This window comes from Peromyscus leucopus, chromosome 14, assembly GCF_004664715.2.
Source record: "Peromyscus leucopus breed LL Stock chromosome 14, UCI_PerLeu_2.1, whole genome shotgun sequence".
Lineage (NCBI taxonomy): Eukaryota > Metazoa > Chordata > Mammalia > Rodentia > Cricetidae > Peromyscus > Peromyscus leucopus.
Window position 1 is genome coordinate 41,885,908 of NC_051075.1, and position 21,715 is coordinate 41,907,622.

Consider the following 21,715-nt stretch of genomic DNA (forward strand, 5'->3'; position numbering starts at 1 on the left):
CTTACAACCTTCCTGTCCAGATTCTTTGCCCCCATGTGTACACCCCGTCATCATTTCCCAGTACAATTTGCTCCTTCCATACATCAAGTTCTCATATCTCGGCTGCAAGGAAGTAGGGGCTAAGATCTTAATTTCTAGTTGGTGGACAACTGAAATGATTTCATATTAAAAATGATATTTTAAGACTTTAAGACACATCAAGCACTTTGGAGAATATCTGGAGGGGTTTTTTTTGTTTTGTTTTTTTGTCTTTGTTAGTAAGGCTTTTTTTGGCCATATATAAAAATATTTCTCATTAATTAAACTAACTTATTTATCAATATTAGAGATGATTAGAAATTGGCAGAATATGCTGTTTTATTTTTTGTCAAATTGTAAGAAGGCAATATATTCCACCAATTTCTTTGGCATCTTTAATATCCATATTCAGATTTTGGTCTTATTTTTATTGCAGAGTTAACAAGACGGTACTTACAGATGTAGATAATGGGGTGTTTTAAAACTAAGTTCAGGAGTGATTCTTGCTAAGTCACATAGTAAGAATTCTTTTGCAAGTCTTGTTGAATGTGGCATAAATGTTGCATGAATGGAGTCCTCTGTGAAAATCTTTATTAAACTTCTTGAGGTCAGACATCATGAGTGGATGCCCAATACATGGATGAATTATTGAAGAAGTCATCTCAAGTTGGTTCAAGAACAGGCTGTTTTCAATCTCTACCCTCTCCAGTGGAACTATCAGTGGGCTTACCAAAATGGGCCTCCACTAGATTTCAATAATGAAAGCATACTGGAAAGACGTGAGAAAGCTAGAGAAATACATTTCTTGTTTCATTTTTCTCCTCACAGTGGGAAGAGAACCTCAGCAGGGGTTTAGATGGTTGCAGTCTCAGGGAAGACATGCACTGAATATTTTTGCTTTTGAAATGATGCTTTTTAGCGAGTCCTTTCCTAGATTAGCGGTGGTGGTGGTGGGGGGGATACGAGAGAATGTTTTGAAGTCTTTTCATCCACTCTGGAAAGTTTCGGTCTGACTCGCCTGTGTTACAGGATGCTGTGGCTCTCTGTTTCCTCCCCTCAGAGGCTTCAGCAGCAGCATGTTTAGATGCTCACAGTCCCCTTGGTCCCTACCGAATAGAAATTAGTTTGAAGGCCGAATGCTCTCAAGTAATGTTTTTCTGTTGCTGGGTTCTGCATTTTATTGTCCAGGCATCCTACAGAGCTGCTGGCTGTGGGAATTTGCAGAGAACATTCAGAGAAACAGGCATGGGGTTGGGGGTGGGGCCAGGGCATGTAGCTCAGTGGTAGAATGCTTACTTCACATGTGCAACCTCAGTACCACCGGATGGATGGATGGATGGATGGATGGATGGATGGATGGATGGATGGATGGATGAAGAGGCTACAAAGGCCATTTTTCCAAACACCTCACTTATCTTTCTTTTCAAGCCCTAAAGTTGTTAAGGACAAGGTCCTATTCTGTGGGGGACGAGCAAGAAAACTAGAAGGCTACTGTTGTTTAGGTGAGAGAAAGAAATCTGGGAGGCACAGAGCTGTCATGGGAGACTCACAGGACTGACGTAGGCTCTCTTTGTGAGGAAGAATGTCTGCTAAAAAGACACAGATGAAGAAGAAAGGGATTCCTTGGCAGAGCAGTGACCTCAGCTATCATAAACATTAGAACGGATGCTGCCAGCTGTCAATCACAGGGGGCGCACTTTGGCATCCTCATTTGGTGAGGTTGGGGAGGAGGAGGGCATTGCTTTGAAGATTCTGCAATGTTGTGGGAGAGGCCTTTAGGGAGAAACAGTGGAGTGTGGGGAAAACGAGCACCCTCAGAATGTATGGGGAAGCCAGGCTCAGCCTCAGCCCTGCTCCTGTGTTGCCAGGCCTGCTACTTATGCTTTTAAACGTAATAGTTTTCGTAGCCTGTGCATTCGGTCATTGGCTGCAGGCCTGGAACCACTGATGGACCTAAAACCACACAGGGCAAGGGTAGCAGAGCCATTAAGTGGCAGAGCCAGCAAGAACAAGGGTTCTGTTTTCTGAAGAAGTCCTGAGGGGCTTGTCTTCTCCTGTCTAATTCAGCGACCATTCACTGATGGGGAGACTACGGATCAATTAATCTAAAAGAAAGGAAAACCTTATGGGTTATTCTTTCTCATTTATTTAAACTAACAGAGATTTCAGCTCTCTTTAAACAAAGCGTCAAGAATGTGATGAGGAGTAAAGAGGAAGCCACCCATGGGTTAAACCAACAATGAGGAAACATACTGATCTTTGTGTAAAGACATGCCCATGTGCAAAGGACAGTGTCATTTAGTCTGCCCGGTGAGAACAGATTGATGGAGACATGTGAGGTTTCAGAGGACTTTTGAAAACGAGGATGAATTAATTGAACTCTGAGCTTTGTAACGCTGCATTGGTTTAATTGGAGGGAGCCAGTTCACACATTGAGCACTTCTGTGGGAATTTTAAATATCCTCATCTTCAACTGTAAAGGCCTGGGATGGAATTGGACGGTGGTGGTTTCCGAGGATGTTGCTTGGAGACGTCCACTAGCTCCTTTCATGTTTTACAGTATCTGAAAGGATCTTGGTTCACCTCTCAAAGAAAGGCATGGTTTTCGGCGGCTGCAAGTGATCAGCACCCCGTGTGCTACAATTAGAGCTTGGTTTCTTGTGACTCGGCAATGCAGGGCCTTCAAAGTACACGAATAAACACACTACCTTCTGCCATGTGATGAAGGGACTCGGACAACTCCTTGATCCTACACTCGTTGTTTGGACTCGTCTAACAGATTTTTGTTTTGCACTTTTTGAATCCATAAAGATAAATATAATTAGCCACCAAGATCCAGCTGGGATCCATTGTGAATAATTTTTTAGACTGAATATTTTTTTTAACCTTGAAAATTCCATGCATTAATATGGTAGTTACACAATTCCCACCCTACCTTCTCCCCGCTGTCCCTCCGGAATTCATTACCTCTTCTTTAAAAAATTGTTACATATATGTGCATGTGTTCATATAAATATAGCCTGCTGAGTCCATTCGGTGTTTCTCATGTGTGTATGTGTTTAGGGGGTGACCACTTGGATTGGATAAACCTTCAGGGGTAACCCTGGATAATACTGATTTCCCTCTTTCAGAAGCCATTAGTTGCTTACAGCTCTTCTTTAGGAGCAGAGCCTTGTGAAATTTCCTCCATTCACACTGGCATGGGGACTGGTGTTGTCATTGTGCAGGCAGGACTTGCATAGGTGACAGCACTTTGGGGAGGTCTTGGGTACAGCGTCTGTCATATATGGTAGACACTACTTCTCAGCAGATGTCCCAGTCCTCTGGCTCCTGTAGTCTTTTCCTACCACGGTGATGTTCCCTAGACTTAGGTGTATGGGGTTATGTTGTAGATGTTATGTTATTGTGGTTGGGGTTGGGTGAGAGGTGAGGGGCACACCTAACTGTGGATGTAGTGCAAGTATTTAGGAGGCAGTTGGGAATTATACTGGTTTAGGAAAGTGTCAATAGTAGGTTCTTTTCTAGGGTCTATGACCTTCACCCATGAGTAACTGGCTTATAGGTTTATAGTACCAGGAATAATTCCCTTCTGTCAAGTGGGATTTAAGTCCAGCAAGATGGCTGTTGGTTGCCCCCAAGATACAAATGCCACTATTGTACCATAGGGATATATTGCCATGCTGGTTATTTTTTGTGGTTTATAGACTTTACAGCTGGGTAGGACTGTTGATTTCTTCTCTCCCTTGAGAGCTTGCATAGCACTATTGGATACTATGAGAGCTAGTCCTCAGGTAGGAGGCTTCCAGGTCAGTTTGAGTTTGATTCCTCCAATGCTTGTGTCTGATGTATGGGGTATCTTCAGAAATAAGTTCTTAATGTCCTGGTTCTGGGAGGAAACCAAGGGCAATAGCAATAGCCTACATTGTTTTGGGAGAGTCTTCAAATTGCACAACCAGCAAGTTAAGGGGAAGTTTCCATTGGGAATAACTTTAAGAATCACTTCATGTCAAAATATATTTAAAAACCTCCAACCTGTTCACATCTCAAGAATTGGTTGGCTCTCTGAATTGGCATCAATCTGACAATGTAACGGGGGGAGGTGGGGGGGGGGGGGCAGTTTGAAGGTATCCTTTGGCTGAGTCAGGTATTTCTACTCAAGGTTGGGGATCAAGGGACCTCTTAAATAGATCTGTCATAGTTGTGTTAGAAGATCAGCGCTCGCGAATGCCAAGTGGAGCCAGACCTCTGGCTTCACAGCTGTACCCACCAGACCCAATGTATAATCGTCCCTTGGTGTGCAATGATAATCACCAAGTGGGATGCCTGGTCCAGATGGCCTTCCATGCTTCAGTGCACGGCCCCTCTGGGTATGGATGCTGTGCAGTAGAGCGATGTGGGCATGTAAGTGGGTGGAAATTTTCTAATGTGCCACAATAATAACAATGCTGAATCCTATCGCTGCTCAGCTTCCTCTAGAACTTCAGCCCACGCAGCAACCTACTTGGTTCACATTCCGATGTGAATGCTAGACAATTAGCAACTGATAATGAAAAATGCCATGGGAACCAGTGGGAAAATAATAGCTTACTCCAAGGATATAATGAAATGAAATTAGCACAGACAGTAAAACAGACAATTTATGGTGTCTTTTTTTTTCTTTTTGTAATTAAAAAGAACCAGTAAATACTTAGAGTAGAGAAATCTGAGAATTGATTAGACTCCCCCATCTGCTTTGGGAGAGGCTTTTTTCCCCCACCCAGAAATCCATCTAGAGGAGCTGCCTTATAGGGAGGCACTCCTGCTAAGGTCCAATAGTATGAAAAGTGCCTGTTTTATTTGAAAATCATGACAGTTTTGTTGCATTGTTACCTAAGTGGCTGTCATATGGTCTGGGCCTTAGGAAGGGATGCTAACACTAGATACTTGATTTTAGTGTTGGGTTATACAGCTTTGCTTTTGGATGAAGTATCAATAGATTTTGATGTTTGCAACTAACAAATTCTGAGCAACAAGATGAACTTACAGGTAACTTTCTGAATACAAGAAAATGTGTTGTACATGAAATTAGAAGTTGAAATGCCTTTAAATATTCCATATCTAGATGTCTCATTCTCTACTTCACAATAGCCTTGAACATTTAACCCTATATATTATTTTTTGTGGGTGGGCAAAACTTTAAAAATGAAGCATTTCATAATAATCATTAAAGTATTTAATTGCTTTAGGATGCAAGAAAATGGCTTAATTTTTTTTTTTCCAAAAAGGGATTGGATTAGTTTCAAACAATTCTGTTAAAATTTCAGTCTCTCTGTGTGGGTAGTCTTCTGTGAGTTGAAAAATAAAGAAGTCATAAACAAATCAAAATTAAATTCACTCCAAATGTTCTCCAAATGCATTTGTTTTGGAGTGTTGAAGAAAGTTGAATATTATTCTCCTAAGATATTTTATTCATCTGAAGTAGATGAATCTATCTACTTCTATCTATCTATTTGAAAATTAAATTGCCCCAATTGATCTAAAAAGCCATCCCAACAAGTACAGAGACCCACAGCTGGACAATGTGCAGAGAGTGCGAGACCTTGGAACATTCTGTCCTAGATAGGATATCTCCATCAGGTCCTTCCCCTCAAGACTCAGGGAGCCCTGAGGAAGAGGAGGCAGAAAGATTGTTATTAGCCAGTGGGGATGGAGGACACCAAGGAAACAAGGCCTATGCAGATACGAACTCACAGAGACTGAGGCAGCATGCACAGGGCCTGCACTGGTCTAAGCCAGATGGAGCCTTAGTACTGAGTGAAGTTAACACAGGCCCCTGTCCCTAACCTGGAAGCTATTTCCAATTGATAACCACTTGCTATTAGTTTTCTTCTACAGAGTCTCACTGGGGAAACAAACCACTCTTAGGGGCAGTCCTCATGCCCAGCAGTAGATGGCCAACACAAACAATACTCCGTGGTATTTTGGGAGTATGTATGTATGTATGTATGTATGTATGTATGTATGTATGTGTGTATATGTATTTTGTCTCACAATGCTTTGGGCATTTTTTTAAACCTTACAGGTCTTTTGCTTATATATTATGGTTTCTGATTTTGGGTTTTTATGGGATCCTGTGTGTATGAATGTGTGTCTCATCTGTCTCTCTGTCTGCATGTGTTTCTTGTGCTCTTTCTTTGGCTTTCTCTTTTTCCTGTTTGGTTGTTTTGTCCAATTCTGGTTTGTTTTTATTTCATTTTATTTACATTTTTTAGATGCTTGTTTGTTTTTCAATGAGAGAGAGAGAGAGAGAGAGAGAGAGAGAGAGAGAGAGAATTTGAGTGGGTGGGGAGGTACAGAGGATTTGGGATAAGTTGGGGGAGGAGAAACCATTATCAGAATATATTGTATGAAAAAAAAATCTACTTTCAAAGAAACAAAAAACATCCCACTCACATCATATAACTATATAAGCTCTAAGGTTTTCATAAGATATGTTTTTATTGGGCATATGTTCCCAGTTTTATCATGGAATTCTATTAAGCTGAATAATATCAGATGGTAATAAATACAATCACCCCGTGCTAACTATTCAGGTTTCTTTGCAAAGGCTAAATTGTACAAGGCCAATATATTGCTCAATTAAATTCGGCTACAAGAACATGCTAATAAGATACTGACAGTCTAGAAATGTTGGCAGTGGCTTTAAAAACTGGCAGAATAACCTAATCCCTTGAGCATCTTTTCTATCTTTTCCTTCTGGGAAGATGAAGGAAGTCTGGGCCAGTAGAGAGCTGTCACAGTGTCTAGGGGAACTCAGACCATGGAGGAAAGTCCCCAAACCTCAGAGCTTCCATTTGTGGGGTACATTGGTACCTTTCTGCCATTTTCAAGTGTTACTTCCAAACTTATCCTTGAGCATTAAGGACAAAGTGATCGAGCTTGCTTGATGAGTCTTGACTTGTAGAAGTGTGTGTGTGTGTGTGTGTGTGTGTATGTATGTGTGTGTGTGTGTGTGTGTGTAAGCTAAGTGAGAATTTGTATTTGGACATGTAAATCAGATAGGTTAGACCACTTAATTTTCAGAAGAAGATGGACACATTTCAACACATATATTACTATATTAAAGATAGCACTCTATGCGGCCCCCAAATGCATTCTCAAGTGTTTTGAGAGATGATTGGTTGCTAGTGACTCCATATGTTGCTGTGTTTTATTTTGGAACATGTTAAAATCTCACTTAGGTTTCATTAAGCCATTCCTTCTCCCCTATTTTTTGAAAAGTCTATTTTTTACTTCCAAAGAATTTGTTTGAACACGTAGTTAACTTATACTTGTTAGCTATTCCTAGGACCAAGGTTTAGGTGGGGCCGCACACTTCCTCACAGTGTGTGGACACAAGTGTGTACGCATGTCTACATGTATGAAATATACACTTCCTCACAGTGTGTGGACACAAGTGTGTACGCAAGTCTACATGTATGAAATATTTCACAATTCTAAAATTATCGTTTATCTATAAGACTATTGAGTATATACTATTTAATTATGCCCAAATTTAGAACCACAACACAATATGCTTTCAAATATCAAAGATAATGTATGTTTATTTATTTTTTTTATTATAGAAGTATTGTATAGGGGAAAGAGTGGGAATTATAGCTCTTATTTGATAGGAATTCTGTCTTTTTTAAAAACAGAACATTTTTCATTGTTTTTTCTTTTTTTTTAAATTTATTTTATGTGCATTAGTGTTTTGCTATGGGTTTCAGGTCCCCTGGAACTGGAGTTATAGACAGTTGCGAGCTGCCACGTGGGTGCTGAGAACTGAACCTGGGTCCTCTGGAAGAGCAGTCAGTGCTCTTAACTGCTGAGCCATCTCTCCAGCCCCTTGATAAGAATTCTTAAGTGGTTTATTTAACCTGTGCTTGCTCTCTCTCTCTCTCTCTCTCTCTCTCTCTCTCTCTCTCTCTCTCTCTCTCTCACTCTCTCTCTCTCTCTCTCTCTCTCTCTCTCTCTCTCTCTCTCTCATGTGTACATATGCTTGCATGTTGTGTATGAAGGTATACTTATCCGTGTGTCCACATGTGGAGGTCAGGCGTTGACTTTAGTTTTCTTTCTCTATTTTTCCACCTTGTTCTTTGAGCCAGGGTCTCTCACTGGACCTTGCCAGCAGTCTTCTTGCATCTGCCTAGGACTGGAGTCACAGGTGTGGACAGCCCCGCCCCCACTTTTCCAAGCCCTTTGGGGATCAAACTCAGGTCTTCATGCTTGTGTAACTGTTGGAGCCCACTAGGTTCCTAGAGGCTGTACCCAGCAGAACTGCATAAGAGATTGATTGGACCATGGGCCTGGGGACCAGGTGTTTGTAAGGATCTACACTTGACTGTAACTAGCAAGGGGGAGGTCTTTTGCTCCACCCTTTGGCATTGTTATAAATAGACCTTTGGAATAAAGTTCTGGGATGGTGGATAAGGATCCAGGTCCACTCGAGTCTATCCTATGTTTTCTCTCTGTTTCTCGCCACTTTATTTCTAAGTCTCTTATCCCTCCTTCCTCAAGAGTCCCTAGGGTGAATAAGTGTGGGGGCCGGTCCCCCACATATAACTTATGTATTTTATCCATTTAGCCATCTCTTCAGCACCTTCTTTCTTTCTCTCTCTCTTTCTCTCTTTCTCTCTTTCTTTCTTTCTTTCTTTCTTTCTTTCTTTCTTTCTCTCTTTCTCTTCTTTTCTTTTGTTTTTTCTTTGCCATGTGAATTGTCTTTATTTTGGTGTGTGTCCACACTTCAGCATTTAGTGCTCCTGAACTCAATGTGGCACTGAGCCAGGAGGCCAGGTCCACTGATCAGAAAATGCTGTGACATAGAGCTCCTTGGGGTCCCTGCTGAGGGCCTGAAGAGCAGCACAGAAACCAGAGTCTGTAGGGTCAGGGCCTCGTGTTCCAGCTCTCCGGCTCCACGTCAGGGTGACCATGAGAACCCTGTGCAAATCTCTTCAGTGTGTAAAAGCAAAGCGATGAGTAGAAAAGAAACTGACCCAGAACCATGTGTGCTTAGGACTTCGTGGGTGGCCTTTCTCTAGGCGTAACCACCAAGGACCCTGAGTTCTGCCAGGTCTGAGTAGCCCCTTGACTACTCTGTTCACCTCAAGACCTGAGCTCAAAGCTGGTGGAACAGTCACCCCCTTTCCAGAATGGTGGCCAGCGCTAAGTGAGGGAGGCCTGGTTCTTGGAAACTCATTTGATTTTTTTGGGCCATAGAAAGTGTCAGGTTGTGATGGGCACCAAGGGAGTTGAGGAAGAGGGAGAAAGCATTAACTGTTGTATGATATTTGTTTGTGTTCTGACAAATAAAGCTTGCCTGGAGATTAGAGGGCAGAGTTAGACACTGGTTAATCATAGAGGCCAGGCAGTGGTGGCACACACCATTTTTTAAAATGGTTTTTCGAGACAGGGTCTCTCTGTGTAGTTTTGGCACCTGTCCTGGATCTCGCTCTGTAGACCGGGCTGGCCTTGAACTCACAGAGGCCCACCCAGCTCTGCCTCTTGAGTGCTGGGATTAAAGGGATGTACCACCTCCATCTGGCTGGTGGCACACACCTTTAATCCCAGCACGTGGCAGGAGGAAGCAGGAAGATAAGGAGTTCAAGGCCACCCTGGGATACACAAGACTGAACCGGTCTAAAAGAGAAACAGAGCCAGGGAGTGGTGATGCACGCCTTTAATCCCAGCACTAGGGAAGTGGAGACAGTAATATAATGTGGGTGGAGACAGGATCTCAGCACCAGCCCCACTTTTCAGTCTGAGGATCCGGAGAGGCAAGAAGTCCCAAGTGGCTGCTCCTTTGCTTCTCTGATCTATTAGGTTATTACCCTGATATTTGACTCCTAGTTTTTATTGCTAAGACTAATTAGGATCATGCTGCACATTGCCCCTTGATAAAGGTGGGGAGAAAAAAATGGTAAGCTCCAAACTCTTCACTGAAGGCCAATTTTAGAGGGATTGGAGGATTACAAGCTTCAGTTAGGGTGGAAGTAGAGGAATGAGGACGGGGGCGTGGCTGAGAAGGCGCAATACTTAAGACTTAAGAAAGAGGCGGGCGGTGGTGGCGCACGCCTTTAATCCCAGCACTTGGGAGGCAGAGGCAGGCGGATCTCTGTGAGTTCGAGGCCAGCCTGGTCTCCAAAGCAAGTTCCAGGAAAGGCGCAAAGCTACACAGAGAAACCCTGTCTCGAAAAACCAAAAAAAACCCCCAAAAAACCAAAAAACCAAAAAAAAAAACCAAACAAACCAAAAACCAAAAAAAAAAAAAAAAAAAAAAAAAAAACCCAAAGACTTAAGAAAGAAAGCAGGGGTACAGCCAAAGCACCCCAAATCCAGAAGTAGTCTCATGGGCTGCTTCCTGAAGCCTGGCTGTTCACTCTAAGGCCCACCATGTGGTGGTGGTGGTTGCCGGGCAGGATGGAGTCAGCATTAGGAGATTGTGTGATGTGTCTTGTGCTTGTTTACAGTTACATTCGTTGTGCCGGCCACTCCTGATGGGCACGCCTTCTTGATTCAAGTAGGTGGACATTGGTTATACTCGTCAGCACAACTCAGCACAACATAGCACAACTCAGGTATTTCAAATGGTCAAGAAATTAGGATCACTATGGTATCTCAGGATGAAGTCTGAGTGAGCTTCCTCTCCAGGACTTGGAGGTCCTAAAAGATGTCTCTAGAAAATGCACTCTTGTGGAAAATGAAGAGTTGGGCTGGATGGGGGAACAGGAGGCTGGGGCTCTGGTGACTAATTGCTGTCACGCTGTCCCTTTGGCAGCTGCGTCAGCCTCGTGTTCTTTTTTGACATCACTGCTCACTGAAGTTCCTGTAGGATGACTTCGATGCTGGGGGAATTGTGCCACGTGGCCAGCACTGCCGTGGCTCTTCGGTCTACCACTCCATTTGATCTATTCACATCACCCATGTTGGCTTTTGTTATAAATGTTACAGACGAGGCGCTTCTGCAGACGTAGGTCCGCATTTGATTTTAAGGCTTATGTTCATTTTTCATAAATTGTTCTTGAAGAGCCAATGGCCATCCCCGTCTTTCTTTTAAGTGTCACGTCTGTCTTCACTGTCCTCTAGACCCCAGCCAACTGTGCTCTTGCCTACTCCTTCCTGACCTTCTTCCAGCTCTTCCAATAGTCAGGGAATTCGAGGGACTTTTAGTTCAGAGCCTGTGGTAGCTGCCGTCCGACATGGGCGTCTCTCCTTTTCTGTTGTTTTCAGTGAGGTTTCTCGTGCTTCCTGGAGTAGTGCTGGGGAAGTTTACACCGAGAAATGAAGCTTCTGATCTTTCTTCTGTTGTCACTCTTCAGTTATTTCTGGTTTCAACCTTACTATTTCTGTTAAATGTTGTTTTCACTTTCTTTTTCCCCCAGCTCTTGTGAGTCAGATGGCTTTAGTTGACCATGGGAGGGAATTTATAAACGTCCAGAGACTACGACACAAGAGACTTCTCTCTCTCTCCCTCTATGCTCTACTGGTTCCTTGGGCTCTTGCTTAAAAGCCAACAGATGGAGCCTTCCAGGGGCTTGCCAGAGATACAGCTAACTTTGAGGAAGTTTTCACCATGAACTATGTGACCGAACTTCACAGCCATCTGATTTCCAATTTAGTAATTACTGGAATAATTAGATGAGTTACTCTGCAGATGGCACTTAAGTTTCATGACATATGTGTCCTTGTCATCCATAGCAGATGATATATGGAATATTTGTTCTTCACTATGATATGATATATGTGATGCAAAATGCCTTTAAGGTTTTTCTTCCTAAGCTTCTAATTTTGTGTAGACCTAAATGAGACATCAGACTTGCCTTGGCTTACATTGTCAGAACTCTTGGCTTGCTGTGTTCAATGGTGCGCATCAACTGCAGCACTGTGCTGATGGTAGGTCTTATGACTCTTACAGTATTTAAACTCTTTATAATTTTAAATGTTGAATAATAAAATTACAGAATGTTCAAACACAAAGATCATCACTTATAACAAATCTTAGAAAACTAGAATGATTTTCCTTATATACTTCCTTCCAGGCTTTCTAAAAATGGTATTTTTGGAATTTTAAGCTTATTTTTTTTAATTAAAATTCATATACTATAAATACATACTTCAAAAAATTAAGATTAAAATTTTGGGAGGAATTTCCTACATGTGTACTGTGTTCACATCTCTTTTAAAAATATAGATACAAAAGCAATTTATTCCATGATAAATATGTACACAGTCAGTCACAGAGAATAACAGTCTCAGTGGTGAGACAGGTCAACCCAAATGGGGATGGCATCACACTAGAGCAGTCAAGGACTAATTCCTAAAATCAGCAACTTTTATCAAGGGTTAATTTCATTTTAAACACAAATAGAAGCTAGCAATTCATTCTCTCCCAACTTGACAGCTCACCTGTGGTACAGCTGTCAGGTGGAAACATAGATCTTTTCAACTTGGTGGTCCCAAACTAAACACACACACACACACACACACACTCTCTCTCTCTCTCTCTCTCTCTCTCTCTCTCTCTCTCTCTCTCTCTCTCACACACACACACACACACACACACACTCTCTCTCTCTCTCTCACACACACACACACACACACACACACACAGAAAGGAAAAGAATAATGGAAACAGCTCAATAAATACAAGTAGCAAGCCAAATGTATGGGGGAAGGGGAATGTGTAGTCTTCTCTTGCCCCCTTTATTGAAAATAGATTCTTTTCTCATACAATAGATCCTGATTACAATTTCCCCTCCCTCTCCTCATCTCAGTTTCTCCCCACATTCCCTCCCTAGATCCACTTCCCTTTTGTCTCTTATTAGAAAAGAGCAGGCTTCTGTAGACGAAATTCTAAATGATCTTATTAAATAAGAAACACAGAGCCAAAAACAGAGTTAAAAGCCCAAGAAATCAGAGCACTAGCAAAGAGCTAAGACCACCTTATCTTACTACTCACTGCTGTCCTTCCTCTGAGAGAGAGACCTTCTTCCCGTGTGTCTTGTGTTTTATTGCTTTCCTATTCTGCCTTCTCATTGGCTCTAAGCCCAGCCACATGACTTCCTCATCATTGCTTGTCTATAAAGATCATGGTCTCTATGGTTGGTACTGGGATTAAAGACTTGGGTCACCATGCTGTGTCCTTGACCATACAGAGACTCTGCCTGCCATGTGATTGGGATTAAGGGCATGGGCTACCACCACCTGACTTCTATTTCTGGCTCGCTAATGACCTCTGATCTCCAGGCAAACTTTTATTTATTAACATACAAATAAAATCACATTTCAGCACAATTAAAATATCACCATAGGCTTCTAAGAGATAAGAACAAAACATAACAAAATAAAATACATGAGATAAAACAAAAACCACCACATCAAAGTCAGACAAGGAAAACCAACAGAAGGTAAAGAGCACAAGAGAAGGCACAAGAGTCAGAGACTTACTCCTTCACACACCCAATGGCTTGGCTCAGAAGCATTGTTTGAATGAGCATCCCAAATCATAAGTTTCTGATCATCAGCAATTGACCTGAGACTCATGGAGCGGATGCCAGGAACCGTCCTTGTCTACTGCTGCATGTCCTGGAAAGATGGTCTTCGCATCCACCACTTTTCCTTCTTTTCTACACTGAAAAGGAGTGATGGCCATGCAAGATGGTGGCCACCACAGGCTCTGGAGTAAAAGTCCCTGTTGGAAAATCTGGAAGAAGTCCAGAAAGGAGTAGGCAAGGACACAGTTAGCCAGGGCCTAGAGGACAGTGAAGACGTGATACTTAAAAGGTAGATAAGAATGATCATTGGTTCTTCAAGAACAATATATGAAAAATGAATATTGTATTAATCAGGGTTCTCTAGAGTCACAGAAATTATGGAACAAATCTCTCTCTCTGAGAGAGAAAAAATATATAAAGGGAATTTATTAGACCAACGTACAGGCTGCAGTCCAACTAATACAACAATGGCCAGCTGTGAATAGAAAGTCCAAGAATCTAGTAGTTGCTCAGTCCCACAAGGCTGGGTGTCTCAGTTGGTCTTCTGTGTATGCTGGAATCCCAAAGAGGCAGGCTCTAATGCCAGTGAAGGAATGGATGTGTGTGGGTGATATTTTATTTGTGCTGAAATGCAGTGATATTTTATTTGTATGTTAAAAAATAAAGCTTGCCTGAAGATCAGGGGGAAAAGGCCAGCCATTTTAAATAAACAAGAAGTCAGGCAGCACATGTCCTTAATCCTTTAGCAGGCAGGATCTCTGTGTGTTCAAGGCCACACTAAGGGAACAGAGCCACATGTGGTGACACATGCCTTTAATCTCAGTACCAACCATAGAGGCCTGGAGGTCTGTACAGACAGACAGAAAATGACAGAGCTGCGTAGGAAGAGGAAGTGAGGTAGCTGGGCTAAGAGAGCCAATAAAAGGGCAGAACAGCAAGGCAATAAGGGTGTGGGTAAGACAGGAAGTAATGTGCGTTTGGAAGCTGCAGAGTTGGTGAGGTAAGGTTGGCTGGTGGCTTTCCCTGTTTCCCTCATCTAAGGCTTTCACCCCTATATTTGGCTCCATATTTTTTTATTTAATAAGACCATTTAGAAATTCGTCTACAGATGTGCTGATAAAATGAGGGCAAGAAGGGTTCATTCTTCCATCGTCCTTATGTAGGCTTCCAGCAGGAGGTGTGGCCAAGATTAAAGGGATTATTAATAAAAACAAACCCAGAGCCAGGTATTGGGGTGAACGCTGAAAGATCACAGACAGACAGAATAGGCCACAGCTAACCTCACCTCACCAACTTCTCAGCCGATCCTGTTTCCTCAAACTGGAAGCCTCTGAGTCCTCACCTGAACGGATCTCAGCTGAACTGCTGCTAGAAGCCTAAAAGCTTAACCAGCTCTAGTTCCCGGTTTTCACGCCTTATATACCTTTCTGCTTCCTGCCATCACTTCCTCAGATTAAAGGTGTGAGTCACCATGCCTGGCTATTTCCAGTGTGGCATTGAACTCAGAGATCCAGGCAGATATCTGCCTCCAGAAGGCTAGGATTAAAGGCGTGTGTGCCACCATTTTCTGGCCTCTGTATCTAGGGGCTGTTCTGTTCTCTGACCCCAGATAAGTTTATTAAGGTGCACAATATATTGGGGGACACAATATCACTTCAAGCACTCATGTTAATTATAATCCTCATTTCTACAACTAGTCACGTGGTGGAAGGAGAGAAATGATTCACACAGTTGTCCTTTGACTTCCGACCTTGCCCCTCCCGCAGCAAATATGTGTCTAATTGCACGTCTGCAGCACACACACAAAGCAAAGACGTTAGGGAGGCGGACCTGGCCACCCTCTGGCCGCCCTCTTTGCGCCCTCTTGGTGCCAGTGGAGGCCTTCTGGGAATAGGACTTCTAAAAGGCAAATATGTCTGGAAAGCTTTGGTGCAAGGTCATTTTTGCTGGCTATAAGCGAGGTCTCTGGAATCAGAGCACACAGCTCTTCTTAAAATTGAAGGTGTTTATGCTCGAGATGAAACTGAATTCTCCTAGGGCAAGAGATGTGCTTATGTGTATAAAGCAAAAAACAACACAGTGACGCCTGGAGGCAAACCGAACAAAACCAGAGTGATCTGGGGAAAAGTAACCCGGGCCCATGGAAACAGCGGCATGGTTCGTGCCAAATTCCGAAGCAACCTTCCTGCAAAGGCCATTGGACACAGAATCCGTGTGATGCTGTACCCTTCCCGGATTTAAACTAATGAAAAGTAAATAAACAAAAGTGGATCTGTGAAAAAAAAAGTAAAGATGTTAGTTAATAAATGTAAATTTAAAAAAAAAATCCCTTTCCTTAAACAGAAAATGCAAAACTGAAAACAGAAGAACAGCTTCAAAGTTTCACAGGAAACCGAGCCGTAGACTCTGGCTCGCATTTTTGTCTGGAGAATGCCGCCCGGTAGAAAAACACGAACCCTCACCCAACCGCGGCCTGGGGTAGCAGTGCGCAACGAAGATGGCTTTAGCTGGAGATGGCCCGTCCTAGGAGGGTAACATCGGCAGGCTCTGTTCTGTAACACCGCGGCGCCACCACACGGAGAAATCTGGAGTGACCAGCAGTGGGCGGTGCCCATCAGGCAGGGGTGGTGCTGGAAAGTTGCTACCGGTGTCCGAGGCTGGGTGATCCGGTCTTCCAGGATACCGGTGCCCGAGGCTGGACGATCTGAGCCATGCATGGTTCTCCAGGATCCGGGCAGACTACGGCTCGCTCTGATGCAGTTTTAGTGCCATTTTTTTGAGTGTTCACAGGGGGCCCTACCTCCCACTGATGGGCTGCTGCTAGCATTAGCCCTGGCCCCGGGAGCTAGGGTCAGACCAGAAATGTTTGTATCACCAGTTATGAGACACCGAGGGTATCGCTGAAGAAGATCTATGGTGGGCTACCTTTGGAGATGGGGTTCTCTCACTTCAGCAAGACATTTTTAGCATGGATAAGAAAGACGTATCTGTAAGGGTGTGTAGTTTAAAATGCAGGAGGCGGTCGGCGCCGTTGGAGGTCAGAAGAGGGTTTCCGATCTGCTGGATCCGGGGCTACAGATGGCTGTGAGCCACTGTGGATCTTGGGAACTGAACTCAGGTCCTCTGCAAGGCAGAGAAGTGTTCTAAATCACTGATCAATCTCTCCGGTCCCAGCTGTATTTATTTTTATTTATTTTAATTTAGGAAATGGAAGTACAAAGACATAGTGTGCATGCATGTATGTGTGCACAGAGGGCGGAGATGACCTCGGCTGTCTGGTACCATCTTATCTCCCTGAGACACGGTCTTTCTCTCAGAATCAAGAATGGTTCTCTTGTCTTCACCCCATAGAGTGCTAGATTTATAGAAGTGTGCTCTTATCCCAGAGGATTCCCAGAGAGCTTCTGGTCTCCGGCTAATGTAGCAATTTCTGTTTTGGTTTTTCAAGACAGGGTTTCTCTGTGTAGCCCTAGCTGTCCTGGAACTCGACTTGTTGACCAGGCTGGCCTTGAACTCACAGAGATCTGCCTACCTCTGCCTCCTGAGTGCTGGGATGAAAGGTGTGTGCCACCACTGCCTGGTTTATGTTGTAGTTTCAAACACCAGCAAAGGGATGCCTCAGTAGCAGAATAGATGAACCTTCCAAAGAGAATGAAGGCAAGTAGGTAAAAGGCAAAAACTTCCTTCATCTACATCCCTTTATGTGGCCTGCCACCAGAGGCTGCGGTCCTGATTTAGGGCGGGTCTTTTCATCTCTTATGATCCTATCAAGAAAATCCCTCACAGGTGGGCCCAGCTTCTTAGGTTTTAGTTGATTCCAGATGTAGTCAGATGGACAAGTACAATTTGCCATGACAATGGGCTAATGTTTCTCTTATGACCCTTTTTCCTCAAGTTTCACGCACATTTTTCTGCCACTATTCTCTCTTAGGGACATTTGTTCTGTAATTGATTCCTTTGTACATAATGACTTCTAGATTTTTTTTTTTTAACTGAATGTATCTTGGCTTAAATGTCTCTTACTGGAGTCTTCCCCAAGCTGGATATGGTTTTCCTGTTTGATATGCTCATAGCAGAGTTAAAGAAGTAAATATCAGGGACTGTTTAAAGTATGCAGAGTTATGTCACCATCGTAGTACATATTTGGGTCCTCAAAAACATATCCAGGAAATGACTTTTCCTTCCTTTGCCAACATTGATGAACGTATCCTTAAAGTCACAGTTGTATGCTTCCCACAGTTGTATTTTATAGTAGCATGGGTTTATAGCCCCAGACAACCATTTGTAGCTCAACCCTTTTGAAGAATCTGTCTTCGTATTTGTGACAATGAATACCAGGCTTGTGATAGGAACAAGAAGATGTTGTGGGGTACTCACCAGAGAAGACTGTTCAGACATGGGTTTAAACCAATAGAAAGTCTTTATTAACTGGCCAGTGACTACACTGGGTGCTCAGGATCCCCCAGTGTAGCTTGAACCTTCCTCAGGGTGAGCTTTTTAGCACAAAAATTATGTTCTGGGTTGATATACCTCAGTTAACAAGAATAGCTAGCCAGAAGCAGAACCATAGAAGCCCCCAGACCGTAGCACATTTTGAGACTTTCCCCGAGCTATACAGACTTTTTATGGATCAGGCCTCTGTTTAAGTTTTGGCAGGTGGTGCTGTCTACAGGCTGAGGTGTACAGCCTGCATGGTCCTTCCATCACGGAGTCAGTTGGGCTAAGGTCTGAGGCCCTGTTACCAAGAGTGGTGTTCCCATGGTGAAGAAACCCTGCCTGCAAAGACATTGAGGTCTGTCATGTGAGAAATCTGCCTTAGTGAAGTATGAACCCAGTCACAGCCCGTCTGTCTGTCCCTTTAGCAAGGGACAGGCTGCAGAATGTTTGTCATTCTGGTGAGTTTGAGGACTGGATCTGTTCGGTTGTGAGAACCAAAAGTTGGGTCATTGTAATAGTGATGACTTTTTTTTTCTTCCTCCACTTGTGTTTTTTCTTGCCAGTCACTCCTGAAGCCATTGGCTTCCTGTCCGCCATAGGGGTCTTTGTTGTCCTTCTGGCTGTCCTCGCCCTCTTCATCAACAAGAAGCTGTGTTTCGAAAGCGTCAGCGGCCATCTGCATCTGGAACAAAGAGGGAAGAAGAGAAAGCAGTCTTTGAGAGACAAGACTGGGGGCCACACAGGACCGGGTAAGCACCCCATTTTATGTTCTTCTAAGCCAGGCAACCTTGCTGCTATTTGAAGAGTTTAAAAAGTGGCACTCTTTCCAAGGTGGCCCCATAAGGATTCACAGCTGAGCTGGCCAGTAATAGCTCTGGTAGACAGAATAATGGAACCACCAAGGATGCCTTAACTTCCCAGTGTCCTTAGGGCTGAGGGGGAAAGATTTACCTCCACTTCCCATCCTTTCTGCTCTTTAGACCCTTAGTTTGAAGAAACCCCTCTTCTTCCAGTAATCCTGAAGGAGGAAAAGTTCTTTGACAAGAATCTGTAAGTATTTCATCTTCATGATGGAATAAAACTGACTTGTTGCTCCTTTAGCTGTTTTTGATATATTCGGTGTTTGAGGACCATGTTCACTTTGGAGCACAGAAGTCCCCTTTCCAGAGAGAAAATTTTAGTTTCCATATCTAACTCTATTTGATGAGGGGGAAGTCATATGAAGAAATGACTTCTTGCTCTTGAAGGACATACTCTTTCAGTTGCTTAAGTGATGAAGGACATCATCACAGGGTCCAGGTTGTCACCCAGGAGATTAGACATGGAAAGGCAGCTTTCTTGCTCTTAGTAGCCAGATTCACATCCTCCTCTCACATGCCCTTCAGGTTCTTTATTGGAGCTGGTCAAGGAGCAACTTTGTATACTCTTTGGGGTAGGTCTAAGCCTGTGAGAACACCCTCCAATTCTAAGGGAGCTGTGGACCAAGCAGAACATTTGGCTCACTGATAGAGCAGCTTCTGTAGCCATGGAGAGTTCAGCTTTATTGATAGTGGGGACATATCCTAGAAATTTAAGCAGGCCAATTATCTATTGTTTCATGACAGATCACTCAAAACTTAAAAGCTTATATATTTATCTAAACTTTTTGTAGTTTTAAAAACACGGGAGTGGCTTAGTTGGGTGATCCAAATCAGGGTCTCTTATGAGGCTGCAGGCAAGTGAGCAAATGAAGGTGGAAGTTTCTGTCCCACCAGCAACTCCCAAACACCCAATAGCTGCTTCCCAAATAACCACACAGAAGCTTATGTTAATTATAAATGCTTGGCTGGTAGCTCAGTCTTATTGCTAACTAGTTCTTACACCTATAATTATTATCTATGTTTAGCCATGTAGCTTGGTACCTTTCCTCAGTATGACTGTCTCATCTTGCTTCCTCTGTGTCTAGCTGGAAACTCCTTGGCCCTTCCTCTTCCCAGAATTCTCAGTTTGGTTGCCCTACCTGTACTTCCTGCCTGGTTACTGGCCAATCAACATTTTATTAAACCAATCTGAGTGACAACTCTTTATAGTGTATAAGAGGATTATTCCATAGCATACCCCCTTTTTGTCTAATTAAAAAGGAAAGTTTTAACTTTAACATGGTAAGATTATATACAAAACAAACAATTAAGTAAGAATTACAGTAACACTATCTATTTGCATTTGGTAAAATTAGAGAACATACTTAATTATCTGTCTTATCTTGGTGAGTCTAAAGTTTTGTATCTAATTTACTTTCTATTATAACTAAGGAAAACTATAATTATAACTATTTAGTCTTCAACTCCATCAGAGACCCCAGAAGGGTAAAATATTACCTAATGACAGGGACCTCAAGCTGCCTGGACAGTCACCCAAAGTTCCTCTGCAATGTTGGGGCATCCAACTCTGGTCTATAGGCCTGAAATGTCTGTCAGATTTTCCTGTGAAGCAGCGAATTCTGATGGACTGCCCTACCTTGTCTTGGTGAAGTTTGGCAGTCACCTTGCTTGTATCCTGCTGGTCCAGTTTGGACAGTAACTGTCTGCAATTGAGACAAGGGCAGTTTCTTTGCCCACATGACTAGCTTTTGCCACATGGAGTGTCTTCGATGCCCATCATCCTTTTTGAAGTAATTGGTGCTGCCAGGAGCAGATGTGTTTCACTGTTGAGAAAAGTCTAAGTTCTTAAAACATTTTAAATGCCATTTCTATAGGTCTTTGAAGTGTTTGAAGATTGCCTATCTTTCTGAAATATATCTCTGTATGACCTTGAAAACATACCTAACATGAGTATAAGTTTGCTATTATAGATGACTATTAATCTGTATTTCTTAATTATATATTACATTTTTAAATGAGCTGCATAAACACAATACCTTAAACAAAAGTAGAAATATACATACAGTATAACAAAATTAACTTTGCATTTGAATCAATAAACCAAAATCCATACTAATATAAAATATGTAAGATTAATAGTTGTTTTTTGGATTAAAGTCGATTCAATAGTCTACCTTTTAAATCCTATCATTTCTATATCTCCCCCTTTTCTATTCAGGATAAATCCCTGAATCTACTCTCCTTTGTTTAGCTTTTTTCCTGACTATTATCCATAACAACTTATAACCAACCCCCATTAAATGATAACAAATACCCTATAATCTATTTTTGGGAATGTGTGTATAGTTTTCTAGATTACTTCCTGATGATTGGGGGCACTAGTAATCTTTGGAGGGCCTTGAGAAAATTTAGGGTAATTGTTAAGTCTTTGCTGGAATATTCCATGAGCCTGGATCATCTCAGTCAGCAGCCTGGAACCTGTTCTGGATATTGGATCACTTGGGCCATGGTTTTCATTGGTGTCTGGTCCCCTTGCTCTGAGAATATATAAACTTTTAAAGGTAACATACATATCTATATTAGTACAAGTATAGATTGTCCATTGTACACAAGTCACCAAAGATGATTTTTTGTTTTATGTTTGAACAGGTAAAATATACATCGTATGTTTTGTAGTTCTTCTAGGTTTATTTCTTTACGTCTGCAGCCAGATTTTTCAACGGGTCTTCCTCAAGCAAACCTGATTTTTGTGAACCCAGAATGAATCCACAGCCTCTCATTTCCTGTGGAAACAAAAATATAACCTCTACCCCAAAGTAATATATCTTTTGACTTAAGTCTTGAAGTGAAGATAATTTAAAAGTATATAGGTTGGATTAATCCAACAAC

At 42.5% G+C, this 21,715-nt stretch overlaps 1 protein-coding gene and 2 pseudogenes across 2 annotated transcripts in view; 2 read left to right on the forward strand and 1 right to left on the reverse strand.

Annotated features, from left to right (window-relative positions):
- Positions 1-21,715, forward strand: part of Syt16 (synaptotagmin 16) — a 265,478-nt gene that overhangs the window by 114,181 nt on the left and 129,582 nt on the right. Inside the window, exon 2 of one of the 2 annotated variants that reach the window (XM_028858041.2) lies at positions 18,530-18,715. In XM_028858041.2, coding sequence (XP_028713874.1) covers positions 18,530-18,715 — 186 coding nt within the window. Of the gene's footprint in view, positions 1-18,529; positions 18,716-21,715 lie in introns of those variants that run through there. The other variant, XM_028858033.2, reaches the window with a different exon arrangement.
- On the reverse strand, positions 10,609-11,304 carry LOC114684752 (annotated as a pseudogene).
- Positions 15,427-15,775, forward strand: LOC114683730 (annotated as a pseudogene).